The sequence below is a fragment of the Pleurodeles waltl genome, chromosome 1_1 (genome assembly GCF_031143425.1).
Source record: "Pleurodeles waltl isolate 20211129_DDA chromosome 1_1, aPleWal1.hap1.20221129, whole genome shotgun sequence".
NCBI lineage: Eukaryota > Metazoa > Chordata > Amphibia > Caudata > Salamandridae > Pleurodeles > Pleurodeles waltl.
Window position 1 is genome coordinate 566,835,618 of NC_090436.1, and position 20,908 is coordinate 566,856,525.

The 20,908-nt window shown below is 44.1% G+C and overlaps 1 protein-coding gene across 1 annotated transcript in view; it reads left to right on the forward strand.

Moving 5' to 3' along the window:
• The window catches only part of PPIP5K2 (diphosphoinositol pentakisphosphate kinase 2), a 1,112,711-nt gene that overhangs the window by 412,727 nt on the left and 679,076 nt on the right, over window positions 1-20,908 (forward strand). Inside the window, exon 18 of the mRNA XM_069226183.1 lies at window positions 12,996-13,137. Coding sequence (XP_069082284.1) covers window positions 12,996-13,137 — 142 coding nt within the window. The remainder of the gene's footprint in view (window positions 1-12,995; window positions 13,138-20,908) is intronic.

Here is a 20,908-nt window from a genome sequence, read left to right on the forward strand (position 1 = left end):
TTTCTGCTGTAGGCCAGTCCGAGGAATGGGGGTGAAAGATATCCTCAAGGTTGAACATATTTTTTGGGGGGGAGGGATGTTGACCAACCCTTTTTTGCCAGAGAGACCCAGAGGGTTGAACCTGGGAAGCTTAGGGCTAACTCCTGACTGGCCTCCATTGTCTGCTGGGACCTGGTTCATCTCCAGAATCTGCATTGTCAAAACTTCCCTGGCATCATCTATCAAAGGGAGGATAGAGTCATCATCGGGGATGTTTCCCAGATTCTTTGCTCCCTGACCATCTTGTGTCGTCAACCATCTTTACAAGAACGCCTGACACAGTCTTTCAAATGTGTCAGAAGGTGGAAGGTTCTGGTGCCATTTAGGGACTGTTTGTCTACCCCTGGACAAGGGCTGGAGCATTTTCATTTTTACTATAACGATTCACACCGGCATTGGAGACCAGAAACAGAAGATGTTTAGTAACGGGCTGTAGAGCGAATGAAATAGCCCTTTGGAAAGAGGCGTACAAGACATCCACCAGCCCTTCATGGAGGAGTAAAAATACCTGGTCATCCCCCACTTCCTCAACTTGCTTCTGGGAACGCTCCATGTTCTTATATATTCAGGGCAAGGTACACTTGCAAGTATATTGTATGATGGATTAGTCAAGTCTTGTTAGAAAAAGGTCTTCCTTGAGGAAAACATGCAGCGTTAAAGACCAGATTTATCAAAGAACTCTGCGGTCTCAAGGGCGGACAACTGGAGTTAATGAGCACTGATTACATGGATAAAACCCTCAGAAGCTGTGTAAGTAGAGGCCCCTGCTCCCGCTGCCACCACTCGCTGCATCGGAATGCGAAAGCGCAGACCAGCGAGATGTGTGGCCTTGCTGCACATGCGCCACCTAGTAGCGCTATGGCATCACTGTAGCAATGCGGACACCAAAGCCATGGCATCTTTGAGCCCCAAAGAAAATGTCCTTTAGCTCGCTTAGGCTGAAAAGCACACACCCACAGCTTCAGGCCAATGACGAAAGCTGCATGGGGCTCCGGTTTAAGTGAGAGCTCTGCAGTGGACTCACAGCCAGAACGACATTGTGCCAGCGTGTGGTAAGAGCAGTAGCACTGAGACTGGGAAACCAGGTAATTAACTCTTGCGCTGCAGGGAAAAGGCAATGGCAGTTATCAATGATACAGAAAAACTGTCCGCAATAACATACTCAGCCCATATCTAAGAAAGCGACAAAGCAGTCAGTGAAAAGCACTTACTTGGCTCCTGAGCAGCAAAGAAAGAGGAAATGCTTTTCCTTGATTATGTCCATATAGTCGTTGGGGCATGGCCGTTAGTGGATTGGACTGTGATTTCTTACTAAAGACTCATGAGGTATTTAGTCTTTATATCTGCTTATAGTTGTTTAATTTGGCTGCTGAGTTAAATAAAGAAGGAGAAATGCATAATCTTAGCCACTGGTCCTAACATGGAATCTAGTGGAACTGACTTTCAAAATAAACAGCATTGAACTGGAATGCTGGGAGAAATGCCTGACTCAACTGTACAGCAACAAATTTCTAGAGATCAAACTGAACCTCGAAATCAACATCCGCTCCTCAACTAGCGTACAATCTGGGGAACTCGCTAGATCATGCTTCAGGATGCTAACCAATAGTAAAGAATTACTAAACCCAATAACAACTGTGACAGACCAAAAGGAAGAAGGCCTGCGTATGTCAGTGAGTTCTGACTATTTGAAAATTGATCTGCTCGGGAGTGGCAACATCTGCATGGCTACAAAAGAAGTACAGTTAGAGAAAACCATATTCCAAATGAAGAGTGGAGGGTCACCAGGTCCCAGTGGAGTCCCACTGTCAATCTTTAAGGACAACATGGAGTGCGCCATTTTTAACTCTGTATAAAAACATCTTGGCCTTAGAAATCATACTGGATAACTGGAAAGGATGTATATTATATCCCATTCACAAGAAAAGAGCCACCTCCAATCCTCAGAATTACAGAACTGTTTTACTCCTTGATACAGAAGCAAAGACACTTGCTAGATTAGTTTTGGCTTACCTTGAATACTGGGTAAACAAATTGAACATTTTGCCGAAGTTTCAGACAGAATTCAGAAAACGTCACAAAATATTGGACAATGTCACAGTGCTCAATCTTTTAGTGAAAAAAGTAATCATACTGAACTCCTTGTATATATGTTTGTTGGCTACAGTGTGCACCTGTAAAAAGGGGCACACTGTGGCAAACATTGAAGACTTGCAATATTCTGGACAAGATTTTCGCTGCAATCAGATCGCTGCATACTGATGCCTGGGTTAGGGTTAAAATAGGCAAACTTAAAGATGAAACGGAGTTGTGTGCTGGGACACCAGTTCTTTTTAATTTGTATACTGTGAATTTACTGTCCGCAATAACCAAATGTAATATTTTCCCAAAAAACCTGGGACATAATCCATACCACTGCTGCGTTATGTGGCCGATAGCAGACTGCAGTTAGTCTCCAGAGGAGCTTAAATGATCTGCACGTCTTCAGTGAACAGAATTAATTATATTGAAATCTTTCTAAAATTCAAATAATGAACTTTGGAGTACCCAAAACACAATAAACATACGGATAAATGGCCAAAAGATAGCCATCACTGATTGCTATAAATATCTTGGAGTATTGATTGACTTGCAGCTAACATACAAAAGTCTGTTGAAAACACTATGTATTTGTGCCTGCTACCTTCAAAAACAACTAGACAACATGAACAGTAGTTTAATGAGTCTGATAGGGACAAAAACATTAGAAATAATGAAAGTAAAGTTGGCACTAGTGCTATTCTACGGGTCTTCACTGTGGGGAGCCAAACTAAATGATAAACTGGGGAGAATCTTTCCAGGCTTTATGAGGACTAAATATAGGGTAACCTAAAGCTCCTCGGTCAGCCAACTAAGACTGGAATGTGACATAATCAGCATATCAGTTCATGCAGATACTCAATTTATTAAATATTGCTTCCGACTGAGGAGAGCTTCTGAAAATGTCATAGGACCACCACAGGCTGAGTTATGGGCAAAAATGTTTTGGAAAAGAAATGCCCCTCAAAGCAGTATGGGGTGAGATTCCTGAGTGCATTGAATATTGTATTATCGGCTCTCCGCTGTGCCAGGAAAGCTAATTTGATGATTTCAGTGTTTATTTTTCTTGTAAATGCTCCAGTTTGTATAATTTTCATATTCTACACTTATAAAGTGGTCCTCATGTACAGCGCTCCTCTGATGAAGGTCGCACTATATGAAACTTCACGTACCCATGTAAAGCACTCCTCCTTTGAGTTTGCACTATATGAAACTTCAGCGTTCCTCCTATTGAGTTTGTGCTATTTGAACTTTTTTTTTAAATTATTAAATAAATTAAAAGGACTCCCGTACAGCTTGCAGCCTTTATGCGCAGACACCACAAAGAAACAGCGGCATGCCCAAAACAAGGAAGAGGAAAAAACAACATACCACCACGCAGCGCGAAGCAGTAAGGAAAAGGGAAAAAAATAGTACACCATCCTAAGGTATCTGACCAATAGTGCTATAATCCATGTAACAGGGTCGGTTTGCAAGGCATAACAAAGCAGCCTCAAGGCGAGACAAACGTAAAGCATTTACCTACAAAATCAAGAGAATTTTGAAAGGCAGGCTCAGTAACGAATGAAGGTGATGGGCGTGGTTAAAGCCCACAGAGTAGATTACAACATGTCAAAGAGTAGAGCTCGCGCGCTGCTAAACTCGACTTTAAAAAAAACAAAATGGAGTCTTTTGAAAAACTGGATAGAGCCACTTATTATAATCAGCATGAGTTTCTGACCCCTCAGCCATATCTTTCATGAATTGTGAAACATTATGAACAAATTAAATTTATCCAAACCAGGTTTTTGTTGTTCCATCTCAAATCATGAACCATGGAAGAATCCCCCTAACTGTGGTTGCTTTTGTGAATGCAGGTACTGAGAGAAATCACTGCCACATACGCTCCCTGAACATAAGAAAGCGATATCTGCAACCATATTTTAATATGCTCAGTGTAGGATTAGTGGAGGCTACATTTCAGATATGCCTGCAGGAATATGATGAATAGCTACCAAGTTGGCTCATTAGGTACTTGGAAGAAGTAAAAATTGAGCTGCAGAAACTACCAACAATAGTACATGATTTCTCTTGTCCCAATTCATGAACGTGTGCATCCCGGCCTAGAATGATGGGCATAGGTAATAAACAGATGCTGCATTGAAGAATATTTTCCTTTTTTCAGACTATTCCCCTGCACATCCGCACTCTGAGTAGTACATAGACTTGTGGATGAGGGAATAAAAGGATTTGTCTTTAAAGAATTATGCCAGTAGTCCTCATATTATTGGTACTCACCGTAGTCAACCTTGAATGCTGCAAATGCAAGTTAGCACATTTATAGCCCTTTTGGTGACTTTCTCTGCGACAGAGCTTTTCACCTAAAAATTGCCTATAAGGCGCAATAAATGTATGATGTATTTTACATTTCAGATTCTGACTAGTTGTACGAGCTGTCTATCTTATTTTAAGTTTGAGTTTAGATATTCTCATAGTTTTTATATTCATACTATATGTATGCTCCTCATGAAGTATGGCTTTTTTAAGACTTGTTTATGGATACATTGTAATGGTTTTAATTAACTGAACAATAAACGTTGATTGACCTCAGTGTAGTACATCTTGAATCAGGAATGGACTCTGTCTGAAGAGGCACAGATGCTGTGCATCTAGGACATCTTCAACTTAGTGGACATTACAGTGCACTACCTTCCAGGATTCCAAAATGATCAGGTACATGTGCTTAGGCACGTTCCCTCAGACTGCTGTGAACAGGAGCTCCACCAAGACATGTGGACTACATCTTCCACAGATGTGTCTAGCCCACTATAGACTTGTTCACACTAAGAAGACCAGTACATGCCAGCACTAAACCAGCAGGTTCTGGAAACCAGGTACTGAAGGCAATGCCTTTTCAATTAAACTGTTGAACATCTTTGCATATGCCTTTCCTCTGCTACCTCTGATCCCCAGAATATTGGGAAATGTGAAGGCAAATCAATTTTCTCTGATCCTCCTTGCTCGAGTGTGGCCATGCCAGCTCTGGTACAGCGAACTCCTGAGGCTATCTATAGATCCAGTAATACCACTGTTGATGCATATCAGGCTTCTTTCCAGATACAACAGCACAACACCACAGCTGCAGGTCACGCAGCTTGAGAGCCAGGTATGAGATCACCAAGAGTTTGGCCATTTGAAAATTCATGCAGACTTTAGGAACATTCAGGTGGAGTCACTTGAACCAACAACTGTAGCTTCTTCCCCAGCCTGTGTACCCTCCACTGACTATGCCACATAGGAGCTGGGTATTACTTGTCTTTATTCATCTGCATGTAACATTCGAACTCCACATTCACTTCACCACGCTCTAACACTTATGTTGCAATTGTACGTAGTCCATCAGGAGCCAGAATGGTTCTGTCATTAATAACTCACATGACACTTCATTCCTCCCCCATTAAATAAAAAATTGCAATTGTTTAACAATATGTACACAATCGTAGTTCTTTGAGCCTTCGTGGTGCTCTGATTACTCGTCCCGATCATGTCTTCAGAAACTGGGGACCAGCAAAAGAAGTGTCCATGATGTGCATTGGCTTTGCACAAGCAACAGCAGTCAGGGATTTTTCAATTGTCCTTTCAGAACAAGTCTCTACATTGATCAGTATCTGACGAGTGGTGAGCTACATGTCGGAAATGTGAGGAATCTTGTGTAATGGACTTTCCCGGACATTGGGCAGTCACCCTGTGTCCTTTGCTGGTTACGAAACGGAGTGGCTCAGCATCAAATGGAGCTTAAGACTTAAGTTTTCTCGACTGGCGTACAAGCCCTCGATTTTTAATGAAAACATTGTTTTTTGCATGTCAACACTTGTCTGCATAGGCCTTCATTTTCCTTTTGCGATCCAAGTCTTTGGGACGGATTTCTTCCTCAGTACTTGATCTTCTGTTCGTCCTTTGAGGTAACTTGGTCATCAGTGTTCTACCGAACATCAAATTTGTAGGGCTTTCACCTGTGGTCGAATGAGGGGCCAACGATAAGCTTGCAAGGCAGAATTAAAGGCAGTTTTAAGGTTGAGCCTTTCCAATACAGCACACTAAATAGTTTTCTTCCATGTACTCATGAAACATTCTACTCATCTTTATTCTTTTGGAATACAGGAGCCTGATGGGTGTTGCCGGATGCCAACTCCAACACTGGCAGGAGCCTTGCCTCCTAGATCGAACCTGAGCTCTATTCTGTTTGGCTATGCATCGGGGAATACTGGGAGGGGTAGCTGGACCCTTTACAGTAAGACCTATAAGGAAGAAATGGACTGGCATGAGGATTTGGGTGAAGCCAGTGGACTGGACACCTCTCCAGATGTTGTTGTGCTTTCTCCCCCTACCATGGCTAGGGACGAGGATCTTCCTACACAGTGGTGATGAGAACAATCTCATCACCATCTTTAGGGATTCTAAGGCTACGGCCAGGTCTTTGGGTCTCAATGTGACCCCTTTGACCCCCAATCTGCCTCTTGCCCCTTTCGTGGCTACGGAAGAGACTTCGAGCAACGCCAATTCCCACTCAGCCACCAATCTGCATATTCTTCCCAGCCTCTGCTTGGACAAGGGTGCAGTACCCAGTGACCTCGTGGGTTGAGTGGCCAGCAGCCGGGTCAGTATACCTCCCCCTCTAGCCCCTACTGCAGCAACCTATAAACCCACCCAGTCTGCCCCTTTACCTCTAGGGGAACCCATTTGGTGGCAGGATTTGCCATCACCTGCCCCACTGGCAGTCCATAACATTGGACAAGTGAGTTTTGCAGATTGTCCTAAGGGGTTAGTCCCTCCCCTTTGAGACTACCCCTCGCTCCATGTTACCATCTAATGACTGGATGGTGGAGGATTACCTGTCCATTCTCTTGGCCAAGGGAGCCATAGAGAGGGTCCCGGTGCTAAAAGTAGGCTGTGGCTGTTATTCCAGCGACTTTCTGCTTCCTAGAAAGTACAAGAGTCTTTTCCCTGTTTTAGATCTACAAGCCCTCAATCTCTTCCCCAAGAAGGATACATTCAGAATGCTCACACTGACTCAGTTCTTGTCTGCCCTACACCCAGGAGACTGGATGGTAGTGTTGTATTTGCGTAAACTTATTTCCACATCCCAAACCTGTCTGCCCACAGACGATACCTGTGGTTTATGGTAGGCCAGAAACACTTTCAGTTCACTGTGCTTCCTTTTGGCCCTACTAGCACCCCTCGGGTGTTTACCAAGGTGATGACAGTGGTTGCAGCACATCTGCGGTGATCAGCGGGTCCCCTATCTTGACATCTGGCTGTTAAAGTGTTAAAGGCGGGCTCACCCTTGGCTGTATTCTCCCATCTCTAGACTACCACGAACCTCCTCCTTTCTCCAGGATTCAGTATAAATGTGCTGAAGTTACACCTGACTTCCTCTCGAAGCTCCCTTTTATCAAAGCTTTTCTGGACACCATGCTGTTTTGGGTTTGACCTTCCAAGTGGGGATTCCAGGTTATTCAGGCTATGATACTGATGTTTCAGCCTCTGTCCTGGATTACAGTGTGACTGACTCTAAGGCTGTTGGGACTCATGGCCTCCTGCATCCTGCTGGTGACACATGCCAGCTGGCATTATGCAGGCTCTGCAGTGGGTCCTGAAGTTCCATTAGGTACAGCATCAGGAGAATCTCTCTGACATGGTCCAGATCTCGGAGGGAACTGTGAAAGACCTGCAGTGGTGGCTTTCGAATCAAGACTGGGTCAATGGCAGATCTCTATCCCTTTCCCAACAAGATCTTGCTGTAGTGGCAGATGTGCCACTCTTGGGATGGGACGACCACATGGGAGAGGTGGAGATCAGAGGTCTCTGGTCTATGTTGGAGTTCGGACTCCACATCAATCTTTTGGAGCTCCGGGCAATCAGACTTGCATTGAAAGCATTCCTACCCTCTCTAAAAGGGAAAGTAATGCAGGTGTTCTCAGACAACACTACCACCATGTGATACTGCAACAATAAGAACAGAGTGTGGGGTCGTGGACCCTTTGTCAAGAGGATCTAAGCTTCTGGACATGACTGGCACATCAGGACATAACACTGGTCGTTCAACCGTTCAACATCTGGCGGGCTCTTTGAAGGCCAAAGCAGACTAACTCGGCCATCGATACATAATTGATCACGAATGACGTCCCCATCCGGAAGGTGGCGCGAGGCCCCTTTCAGCAGTGGGGTGAACCTTAGTTATATTTGTTTGCCTCTGCAGAGAATGCGCAATCTCAATTGTTTAGCGCATTGGAGTTTCCAAGGAGGCACTGGCTCGGCGACGCTTTTAGTCTTGAGTGGAACTCAGGCCTTCTTTTGCGCCTTTCCACCAATACCACTTCTGTCCAGACTTCTGAAGAAGATCATGAGCCACCGGGCCCAAGTTATCCTTGTGCTCCAGACTGGGCACAAAGAGTATGGTGTCCAGAGCTACTGATCATGGTTATGGATCATCTGATCAAACTGCCCCTTTAGGAGGATCTTCTGTCGCAGCAGCAGGGGATGGTTTCCACTCAAACCAGTCCAATTTTGGCCTTCATGCGTGGAGATTGAGTGGCCGCAGTTGACAGCTTTTTGACCTTCTACCTGAAGTCTGTGCTGTTATTTTGGCAGCCAGGCATCCCTTCACCAAAACGGTATACGCCTGCCGTTGGCATAAATTTATGGCATGGTGTTCCAACAAGTCAGCTGATCCCCTTTCTGCCCCTCTCTCTGAGGTCTTCTTGTTCATCCTTTCTGCGGACTAGCAGGGCTCTGCTTTGGGCACCCTTAAAGGTCACTTGTCCTCTATCTCAGCCTTTCTTAGATTGCCAGACCACCCTTCCTTATTCAGGTCTCTTACTGTTAAAAGCTTCCTTAAGGGATTCACAAATTTGTTTACCCTGACCCCGTTCATTATGCACCAGTGGGACTTTAACCTGGTCCTAACTTAACCTTATGTGTGCCCCTTTTGAGCTGCTGCACAATTGTCCCTTTTGGCTGCTCATAATCAAGACTGATATTCTGATTGCAATCATCTCTGCTCGCAGAGAAAGTGAGCTTCAACTCTGTCTTCCAAGCCCCCATTTTTGTCTGTTCACCCTGACAAAGTGGTGTTTCGTACAAGGGCCTCCTTCCTTCCCTAGTTTGTTACACCATTTCACGTAGGCCAATCCAACACTTTACCTTCTTTTTATGCACCCCCACAGCATTCTACCTCAATTGAACTAAAGATTTCTGGGCGGACGATCAACTCTTTGTTGTGTATGTGGGCGCGAAGAAAAGGAAGGCTGTGCAGAAGCGTACTATCTCACAATGAGTTGATTTGCATCAAAATATGCTACACTTTGGCAAAGAAGGAACCCCTGAGGGCTTGCATGCTCACTTCACCAGAGCAAGTACTGGTACCACAGCATTAGCACGCGGAGTTCCTGTCCTGGACATCTGCTAGGCAACAACATGGGCATATCTACACACGTTCATAAGATATTACTGCCCGGACAGTCAGGTCCGCAGAGACGTCTACTTTGGTCATTCGGTCCTGCAGAACATTTTAGTATGATCTTGGTTTGCAGCCCACTTCCCGGGATGGTATTGCTTGGGTATCTATTCTAAGGTAAGGAATTTGCAACTAGAAGTCTCTATCAGATGAACAAGTTTCATATTTTAGTTGCAGAGTCCTTACCGACCCACGCATCCTCCCCGCTTGGGAACTGATTTCTAGAGACAGAGATTTGCCTTTTAGGGCCTTAGCTTTGGCGCACCATTTTCAGTGTTCTTCATGACTCCAAAAGCTGTGAAAAGAAACTGACGTCACCATGCCAAGATGGAGCCTACTTTTGACTGCAACGTCATCAAGGCACCCACCATGCCAACGACTGACGTGGAGTCGACCAACGTCACATGACGGCGTGCAAGGGTACTGCTTGTGGAAAAATCTCCAGATCCAGTCTGACGCTTGGGGAAAATTCTTAGGTAAGGAATCTGTAACTAGAATATGTCTCTACCAGATAAATCGTTACCAAAGGTAAGAAACTTGTTCTTCAGGGGGTAAGCAATACACCATCATATGATTGTCTCGGCAAACAACCTGATTTGATTGAAGACCATGGAATTCTCTTGAGACTGCCTGTGGCTTCTTCTTTAGTGGGATATTTTTGTTCCATAAATCTGCCTAGGGGAAAACTGACCAGCAGAACCTCACCTCAATCAAAGTTGTATTCTCTGTCACTGGTCTCCAGCAGCGACATCTTCCAACTTGTCCTTTATCGTCACTGGTTTGCCAACAGGTCCAGTCGAGCAAATCCCAAACCTGATGTTTTTGAAATTGTTTGGCCCACTATTGTGAGTTCCTCCCTTTTGTGTTAACTAAATTTCATAACTTCATCATCTGGTAATGTCAATATAAGTTGCTCATGCATCCCCTTGGCCATCTGTACAAATGCCAAGAAAGGTGCTCAGACTTGGTTTAGTTCATTTTAACCGCCATAGACTTTAAACAACCTCTAATAAAACTTCAATAGGGGACAATTTACTCTGAACTGTATTAAAAGTGCAATGTATTTTTTTCCCAATTGTGTTTATTTTTCATCTTTGACTGTGAAGTACCTAGTGTTGTATGAAATTTATGTTAAGTACAATTATTTTTGTATGAATTATTTTGCATTGTGCCTGTTATTTCTTGCTTACCCCAGCACCACTTGCAAGGTGGGATGCCAAAAGGAGATTCGAAGGTTCCCGTAGAAAGAGTTTAGCTAACCTCCTTTAAGGACTCTGGAATTGTGAAAGTTTTGATAAAACATGCCAGTTTCATTGGCAGCCTCCTAACATTTTCATGGGCACAACCATTTTCCCCACCCATGGACGCAATTTGTAAAAGGGAGACAGTCTATCCATCTGGCGAAGTAGTAGTAGATTAAGTGTAGGGAATCTGCTGTTTCTGCATGGTCATCCTGGATGTTTCAACATTTTTTTGTTTGCTTGTGTTGGTGTGCATGTCTGTGTGATTTTTTGAGATTATATATGTGTGGTTGTTCTCTGTGGTGCCTGTTAGCTATCTGACCCCTACCTGTCAGGATTCTGTCATTTTGGCTCTAGATGTCACTTAAGAGGGCCCTTTGCGGACCTGCCTTTACATCAATATGGGTCAATATACACATCAACACTTATAATACTTAATTTTACTTCACCTTTTAGTCCAGGTTTCTGTCCCATGTCCCTGATGTATTTTGGTACTTGTAGTTCACTCTGTCTATAGACCCTTCCTCGATCACGTCCTGGTGGTGGGCTCCTGCTCACTAGATTCGTTCCTAGTTCCTTTGCTTATTCTGACCCCCTTTATATTTGTATCTGGATGTTTTTCTATATTTATTTTCAGTCCATACTCTGTTCCAGGTTTTCCTGTTCCCTGTCTTTTATCTCCTGTTTCCCTTTGGTCTTTCCTTCTCCAGGTTCCCTTTCAGCCTTCCTTTCATTGGGGGTTCCCTGATTCTCTGCACTTGGTTGAGTCCTTGCAACTAGCTTTCTCCCTGCACCAGTCAATTAGCTGTTTCATCCCTGTGAGTGCAGAGTGCAGCTGCTTGTAACTGACTTCCGTTGAGTTCCCTTGTGCTCTGTTGTGTCCCTACTGCTGTTATTACAGGCTTGTTCTTTTACTCCATTTCCTTGTTCCTGTTACCTGTTTTAGACTTTTTGTAGTATGTGTTTCGGTTCCTTGTTTTCCTGCATCTATGTTCTTGTGTTAGCCATAATTGATAGCCTCCTGCCTGCTTTCTTCTTAATCTTCCCTGTTGTATGGAGTCTCCTTGCCTTGTATTCTGTGTTCCTGTTTGCCTTCATATTCCTGTCTTGCCTTGTTTGAGTGCAGATCTTTTCCTAGCTTTGTTCATTTAGTTTATCTATTCTTTCCCTGCTTTACCTTCCTGTTGTTAGTGCTGGTGTTTTCCCTGCAGAAGTCAGGTTCCTTATTCATTGCTTGTTCCAGCCTTCTTCAGGCCTTTGCTTCTGTCCTGCTTTCCTTCCAGCCTTCAGGTACTCTCTTGTTACACCCAGTATCCAGTCCTGTCCCAGTCTCACCAAGCTAGTCCCCTGACAGATCACCCTGCTAGTTCCTAGACACTACAATTGTGGCCCACCCAAGGCATCTGAGTACCCCTTAAACATGCAGAGGGCATCTCTGGCATTATTGTGTCCACGTAGGCTTAATGGATAACATACTTGACAAATAACAGGCACATGTGTAATAATGGTGCACATCTTAACATAATTTTGGCCCAGAAGCGTTGGCGGTAAATATTGGCATAGGATTGGCATTCCTGATAAACTGGTTCTAACCCTGACATAATGCTGACCTTGGCAAAATTAGTTATTTGTGGCCTATTGCAGACATCTTGGCATAAAACAGTCTGCTCTAGAATAATGCTGGCCATCCTTGACATAGTGTGGAACTTTATATCATTATGGAGCCCATCATTGGTGTAATGGTGACTATTGGCATAATAGTGGTCATGTTTTGCATATTACGGCCGTCTTTAGCAATTTCTCACTTCCACGTTGAAAGAATATGTTTTTCGACCGAACAAATCCTGGGAGATTTTCTTTCTTTTGTTCATGCTATTTTTAGTCTATTAAAATGTTAACTTTGTATAAAATCTTAACTTTCATAATTTAACAGTGAATGAAAACACTGCTATGCATGTGTCAGATTAAACTGTAAACATTTCTGTTTTTGAGATGCTTGCTTTATAGTTTGTTTTTGAATTATACATTTGTGCAGGGTGGGACTGACACCTTAGTTTATCAGCACTTACGTAACTGTTACAAAAAAAAGGCATTTAGTCAAAAACAGTTTAGATATGCTTTTCATTTCTTTCCATTTACAGCTTACTCCAACTGGAAGCATGTCTTTGATCAAATCTATGCAGATAATTAAAAATCCAGTAAAAACGTGTGACAAAGTTTACTTTTTGATTCAAAGTTTAACTTCTCAAATCAGACAACGAATGGAGGATCCAAAATCAGCAGGTACAGTGAAATTTTTTTCATAGTTTTACTGATAATTTTCAAATGTTTATTTTGGACAAATCAATCCATAAAACACAATAAAAAGCAGATCCAGATAAAAACAATGCTGTAGCACAACACAAGAAAGAGCAGGTGGTAAATGCCACAATGCTCGCACATCCATATAAATGTTGGTACAATGTTCATACAAAGAAGTCCTTTATGTAATGATGGGTGCCAACCTGGCAGGGCACCTTACCACCAGAGGTGTCCAAAAAAACACTGACCGGGGAACAATCAGTAGTTACGAAGAACATATGCAGAATGCCAGGGCACACCGCAAGCAGTCCTGTGTGGTTGATCCAAGTGATAGTTCAATCAGAGTCGAAGCCCAAAGCGTGGATGAAGTAGAAATTTATTCATAAAATGAAAGGGTATGGTCAATTTCCGGCCAATGACCATATGTATCACAGTCAGCCCAGTAAACAGCAAACTGCCGACAAGTGTTTCGTCTCCTAGACTTTATCAAGGCTGTGGAATAGATAGACAATGTGTACGTATTGGTATAATAGTACAGTGATTTGTACAGAATGTAACAGCAAAGTCCATAATGATGCAGAAGACATAGTGGGATGCTGAAAAATTATTATATATATATATATTAATATAAAGAGACCCATGTGAGATTACATAACAAGCATATACGGAGTATGCATAAATGTATAGAAAACGGGATGCGCATAGAGTGTGGAAAGAAACAAGGAGACAAAACACGTGTCGGCTGTTTGCTGTTTACTGGGCTGACTGTGATACATAGTCATTGGCCGGAAATTGACCATAATTGACCAACTTTGCGCTGTTGCCCAAAATCAGACAACCACTGAAATAACCAGTCCCACCACCCTTTATCCACATCTTGTTTTACTCCTTTCCCTAATTCATGTAAAGCGTCAATATGGGACTGGATGGATTTGGAGTGGTGTGACAGATTAAAACAATACATGCCTTGAAAGTCTGAACACCTGTGATCATGCTTTAATAACACATAATCAATAGCAGCCCTATTTTCTAATACAGCTTTTCTAGTACCACGTATATGTAGCAATACTTCAGATAAAGCAATACAAGTGTGATTAATATTTTTAACTATTAAACATACCAACTTGTTGATCATTCAAGTACCTTAAACAGCTAAACCGGGCACGCCTACAATAGAAAGGCTCAAGCTTAGTTATTCTGATTGGGATCATAATTGAATGTCTGAATCACAGTCCTCGCTTAATTGAACTGCGTCCCTAGGATAATGGGTACCAGAGTTAAATGGAAACATCATGAATCCTAATTGTGTAAAGGTACACGTTCTGCCAATGATATCAGCAGGAATGTAGGTGAAAGTAATGCTGCAACAAGAGAACAACCATCCCACTGGTAATTTAACATGTTTGATCTGACAAGCCATGTGGTTGGTCACGTTTGTGCAATGTTGATCTGTGCTGCAGCAAAAGCATAAGGTTTGATGTTCCCACAGGATCTTTTGAGAAGACCCGTTCTGTCTTCAAGACAAGTTTTCCATCGTTACGAGGATTGCGCGACATCTGGTAACAGACATCGTCTGTGGTGATATTGTAAGCAATTATCTGAGTGAGATTATCCCACTTCTCATTGGTTGCTTCTTGATAGTCGCTACAATATTCATAAGGACTAAAATGAGTTTTCACATCATGTTCTTCAACATCTCCTTCATGGTTGGTGGCATTAAAAATATGCAACAGGACACTTGCAGGTGTAGGTATTGCAATCAAACAGGTTTGTAGAACATCCACGGTACTCTGCATAGCTCCCATGCAGAAGTATGATCTGTTGAGCACAACTCGTGCTAAGTGGGTCCAGATGTCCTCTGACAAGTGTAGCAGTGGTGTCACTCGACGTGGTCGATCAATTAATCCCTCCCAACCCAACAAGCGCACGCCCAAAAGGGGAACACTCAGCACACTCAGTACAGAGGCGTGCTGTAGCATGATCTGTAAAATAAACAAGTATGATCATTCTTGAAATAACATTTGTCAGTTGGAATGTGCTCCCATTTTTCCTTTCCTGGTTTCATAATTGATAGGACATTGTCTGGGCCCTTAGCTAGGATTTCTGCTGGTTCAGGAGGATGGTTCGGAGATTCTACCCACACCTTAGCACCAGGATTCTTGTCTGTTGAACCAAAACCTCTCTCCCACGTACTGTAAGAAGGGCTGGGACAGATCCTTTTTTAACTATTCCTTCATACATTGGGATAATCACCATGTGGGCAATCCTATCACCAGTGTGTATTATCAAATCAGTATCTCCACTGTTCAAAAGAATAGTTTTCATTTCCCCATGGTAGTCTGCATCAATTGCTCCCCCCAAGACTTGAATACCTTTGAGGGCTAACCCAGATCTGGGTGCAATTAAGCTGAAATGCTCTGGGGGAATCTGTATTCCAACACCTGTTTCACAAAGTGCCATGTCTCTCGGTTTCAGTGTGTATGCTTCGCTTTTAAAGCATGTAAGTCAAGAACTGCAGATTCTGGTGTAGCTCTGTAAGGAGCTAAAGCTCCAGGTTTTATTTCCCAGTACATGATCGGGTTGGTGGCCACATGGGGTTGTATCTGCAATGCGAGGGTTAACATTCTCTTCAGGAGAGTCTCAGCATTTGTTAAAGGTCTATTATTCAGAATATGGAGTGCTTCATTTGATTGCTCCCTCCATTTTTTAAAAGTTCCAGCTCGTATTTTTTGCAACTGGGCTTTTAGCAAGCCATTCATTCTCTCAATTAGTCCTGAGGCTTGTGGATAATATGGTATGTGGTAAATCCACTTAATATTGTGTTGTACACAGTAATCTTGTACCAATTTTCCTTTGAAGTGTGGCCCATTGTCACTCTGGACCTGGAGTGCTACTCCATAATATAGCATTAACAGGTCCAAAGTTTTGATGGTATTGTACTGAGTAGCACATTGACATGGGACAGCAATCAGGTAACCAGCATATGTGTCCAGTAGGGTGCAAGCGGTTTGAGGCCCTCTACTAGTTGGTAGTGGCCCAATGTAATCAATTTGCCTTTTCTGCCCGGGTAACTTCAGTCTCCCCAATTGACCTCTGGCAGTTTACAGGACAGATCTCTGTTGTGTATGCTGACAAATATGACATTGCAGTATCACAGTTTTTATCAAATCTAGGGGAATGTGCATCCCTCTAATCTCTGCCCACCTGTAAGTGGCTTTCTCTCCCAGGTGTCCACATTTTTGGTGCACCCATTTAGCCATCCCACCAAGTCAGAATCCTGTGTTGCCACTTCTTCCTCTGAGATTTTGTCTCTGTCGTCTGCAAGGGAATTGAACCGACGTTCTAGTGAATCAATGGGACAGTGAGAATCTACATGATATACAGTAACAGTACTTTGCTCCAGCATTTCCGAAATTTCTGGCCACAACTCCTTGCCCCATACTTCCTTTGAATTAATTAGCTAGTTATGAGCATGCCGTGTGTTAAGCCAGGTGGCTAACCCATTGGCAGTGGACCAAGAATAAGTGTAAATATGACCAGTTCCAGACAGCACCTGTTTCAGTACCTGATATACAGCAAACAATTCTCCAGTATTAGGGTATCTTTCATAGATTCACATGCTTGAATCATTCCCCGTCGTCGAAGTGGGAGTCCCACGGTACATAGAAAGCAATAAATAGAGAAAAACTTTTCTTTCTTTTCTTTCTTTTTTTTTTGTTGTTTTTTTTCCTCATTGAAGTCAATAGGAAAAAACACATTCAATTGTAGAACTATCAGCCTCTTTAGAAAGAGCCCAAACTTCAACCAATCAGGCGTGACCACCCTCTTAGAACCCTCAGCACAGAGGCTCAGTCTGTCAGATTTTCTACCGCACGTCGTGTGTAAGGGAGTCTCCCTGAGCTCTGCTCAGTTTTCCATCTCTTCAAGAGAAATCCTTAGAAATTTTCACTTCATTTTTTCTTCAAGACTTTTTTTTCCATCATGTCTACAAGAAAAGGCCTTTTTAGACCTTGTGGGACCTGTGGCAAATTGAGACTTCACTGTTAGGACCCTCACAAAGAATGTATCTATTGCTTACATCCAGAGCATAAGGTCAAGGACTGTAAGATCTGCAGGACCTTTCCTAATAAGACTCTGAGGGACAGAGAAGCCAGGCTCCTACTTTGGCTCCAGAAAAAGAAGGCAAGAGAAGCTCTTTCTGAAGAAGAGAGTGACACTGCAGTGACCTCAAAGAAAAGAAAGAGGTCTGTGGAGAGCCTATCCCCTGCAAGCACTAAGTCAGCCAAGAAGCTGCATGCTTTTAAGGACACCGGGGATCTACCTTCAACATCTAAGGTAGCAAGTGGCAGGGTTCACTCAGAACCATCAACACCTGCTTCTTCTTCAAAGAAGCTTAAAAAGCCTTCCAGTTCTCTGCCTCCGTCGACGTCCAAAAAATCTACACCGTCGACGAGCGCTCCGTCGACGATAGCTCTACATGTGACGACGACTACGATGACGGCTACGTTTACAGCCCCTCCGTCTCCGATGATAGTGACTTCATCTCCGCTGTCGTCTACGACGATAACATCGGTGAGTCTCAAGTATGGTCCGTCGTCGTTGCACACTTTGAAGATCATTAAGAAGCCGTCGACGGGTAAGAAGCTAAAATCTTTACCATCGACACATTCATCGACGAAGAGATTCAGGAGGTCGCCGTCGGTTTCGCCGACGAAGATTCCATCGACGCACCGGATCGCGAAAACTCCGTCGTTGTCAACCCCGTCGATGGGTGACGCAGTGACATTGGCTTCGTCGACGGCTCCTTCGTCGACAGTGATACCACCAACTACACCGACGGCCCCGTCGACGCCTGCTCCATCGACGCCTGCTCCGTCGACGCCTGCTCCGTCGACGCCTGCTCCGTCGACGAGTGCTCCGTCGACGACAGCTCCGTTGACGGTTTATTTTCCTGGAACATCTCCTTACCTACCGCAAAGGATTTTGCCTGTACAGGTCAGGTCCTCTGTATTACAACCATCGCATACATCGCCCAGCAAGGTTACACCCGTTCCTCCGCAGCATCTTTTTGCTGATGATGATGATGATGGCGATGGGTACTCTGATGACGGATTTTTTCCGGTAGCGCGTAGTCCGTCCGAACTACGTATAAAATGCCAAGAGGAGGATGAAGAGGAGGATCTTCATCAATTTTCCCACCGACAGGATCAAGGGCATTTCGAACAATCAGAACAGACAGTACAAATGCCGGTATCATTGATTAACAACCTTCAGCAAATGATGCAGGACTACTATGCGAGGTTTCCCCCGCCTGGTTCTTCCACACCGGTACAGCCTCAGCAGACACCAGTGTCCACTCCAGCTAGACCTTCCACATTACCAGACCCTACCACAGCACCTCCATCGGTTCAGACTATTGAGTCACCGTCATCCGAGGAGGAACAGGAAGAAGGGGAGATACAAGACTCAGACTCTTTAATACCGGAATGGGATGAGTATCAGATTCAGACTCCATCTCCGTCTACACCACCGCCAGTAGACTCTCCTCCTCAGGACATTGGGGGTTTCCATAGTGTCATGGAGAGAGCTGCCAAAAGATTCCAGCTACCGATTACGTCAAAACAATCAGATTGTTTTCTTTATGATTTTAAAGAGGACACTAGAAAATCGGTAAGGGCCATTCCCATAGTCGATTTCATCTGGGAAGAAGGCTTAAAAGTCATGCAGACTCCGTCCTCCATTCCTGCAGTCTTGCCCAGACTAGAAAAGAAATATAAGGCACCTGACAACTCCCCAGCATGTCTAATCAGCCATCCTAAGCCGGATTCGGTTATCTCCCAAGCAGCTCAGAGAAGATCCAGGAATCCGTCAGCTTCTCTGACTGCCCCTCCAGACAAGGAAGGACGGCGTCTGGACTCCATAGGTAAAAAAATTTCAACCATGGCTGCCACCACTGTTAGAGCCGCCAACTCTCTAGCAATACTGGGGAGATACGATCGTCAGATGTGGTCTGACATGTCACAATTCATTGACATGATACCTGAATCCAGTAGGGCAGAGGCACGAAGAAGGAGAAAAGATTTCGGCAGAAATCATAGACTCGGCCATTGATGTTTCTTCTACAGGTTTCAGACAATTGGCCGGTGCTGAGGTTCTAAGACGCCAAGGGTGGCTAAAGGCTACCTCTTTTAGGCCGGAAGTTCAGTTGAAAGTTCTAGACATGCCATATGATGGCGAACTTTTATTTGGAAAACATGTCGACGATGCATTGCAGTCGATCAAGTCAGACACTGAAACAGCCAGGTCACTTGCAATGCTTCAGTACAAAAGGCAACCCTTTCGAGGAGCGAGAGGGAGAGGTACTTTTTCACACAGAGGAGGTTTTCAACAATATAGACCGTACTCCTCTTACCAAGGGCAATATCACTCAACTTATGGCCAGCAACAACAGCATTCCTTTCGCCAGCAAACATCAGCTCGCTTCAAACAGCAAACGAGAGGAAAGTCTGCTTTCAGACCCAAGGACACGGCTAGAAAGCAGTGACCCTCATCAAGTGCCTGCACCCAGCCCCTGCACCAACACTCGTATAGGGGGCACAATTTCCGGATTTCTACACCAATGGTCCAGAATAACAACAGACAGATGGGTTTTGGATATTATCAATCGGGGACATACACTAGAATTCAACCAGTCTCCTCCTCAAGTACCACCAAGAGGCCCCCCGCCAGCCCATCTCAACGAGCTTATGGAACAGATTGCTATCTTAATGAGCAAGGGAGCAATAGAGATCGTACCAAGAAACCAGAGGGGAATAGGTTTTTACTCCCGTTTTTTCCTTATCAGGAAGAAAAACAGAGACTGGAGACCTATTCTCGACCTTCGATCGCTCAACAAATACCTCAAGAAGCAATCTTTTCGCATGATCTCTCTTCAAGACGTTCTGAGCCTCCTCAACCGAGGGGATTTTATGACCTCGCTAGATCTTCAGGACGCATATTTTCACATTCCAATTCACCCCAATCATCGGAAATTCTTGCGGTTCAGGGTCGCAGGCATTCACTACCAGTTCAGAGTGGTTCCGTTTGGCCTCAAGTCGGCTCCAAGAGTGTTCACCAAGGTTTTGACGCCAGTGGCAGCCCACCTCAGACAATTAGGGGTACAGGTGTTCCCTTACCTAGACGACTGGCTGATAAAGGCACGTACAGCGTCGAAGGCTGCCAGAGACACGGAAACATGTCTCTCCCTTTTCGGAGCTTTGGGTTTGACGGTCAATTACCCCAAATCTCACACAGAGCCCACTCAGAACATCACGTTTCTAGGAGCCATCTTGGACACTTTACAAGCGAAAGCCTTTGCTTCACAGGACAGAAGACAGAGACTTCGAAACTTAGCAGCTCGGCTCAGCAAAAAAAGGTCCGTTTCAGTGCGGACTTACAAGTCTTTTCTAGGGATACTATCGTCTTGCATTCCATTGATAAAGAACTGTCGCCTCCACATGAGGACTCTTCAGCAACAACTAGACAACCAATGGAAACAGACAGAAGGCTCTTTCGACGAGCTAGTACAAATCACCCCTGCGGCGAAACAGGCTTTCAGGTGGTGGAAAGAAACTCCCCTAGTCTCAGACGGGCTGTCATTTCTGAAAGACAGGACCATGCACATAGTAACAACGGACGCATCCCTGGAGGGATGGGGTGCTCATTTACAGGATCTTTCCGTGAGGGGAAAATGGTCTATGCAAGAATCAACTCT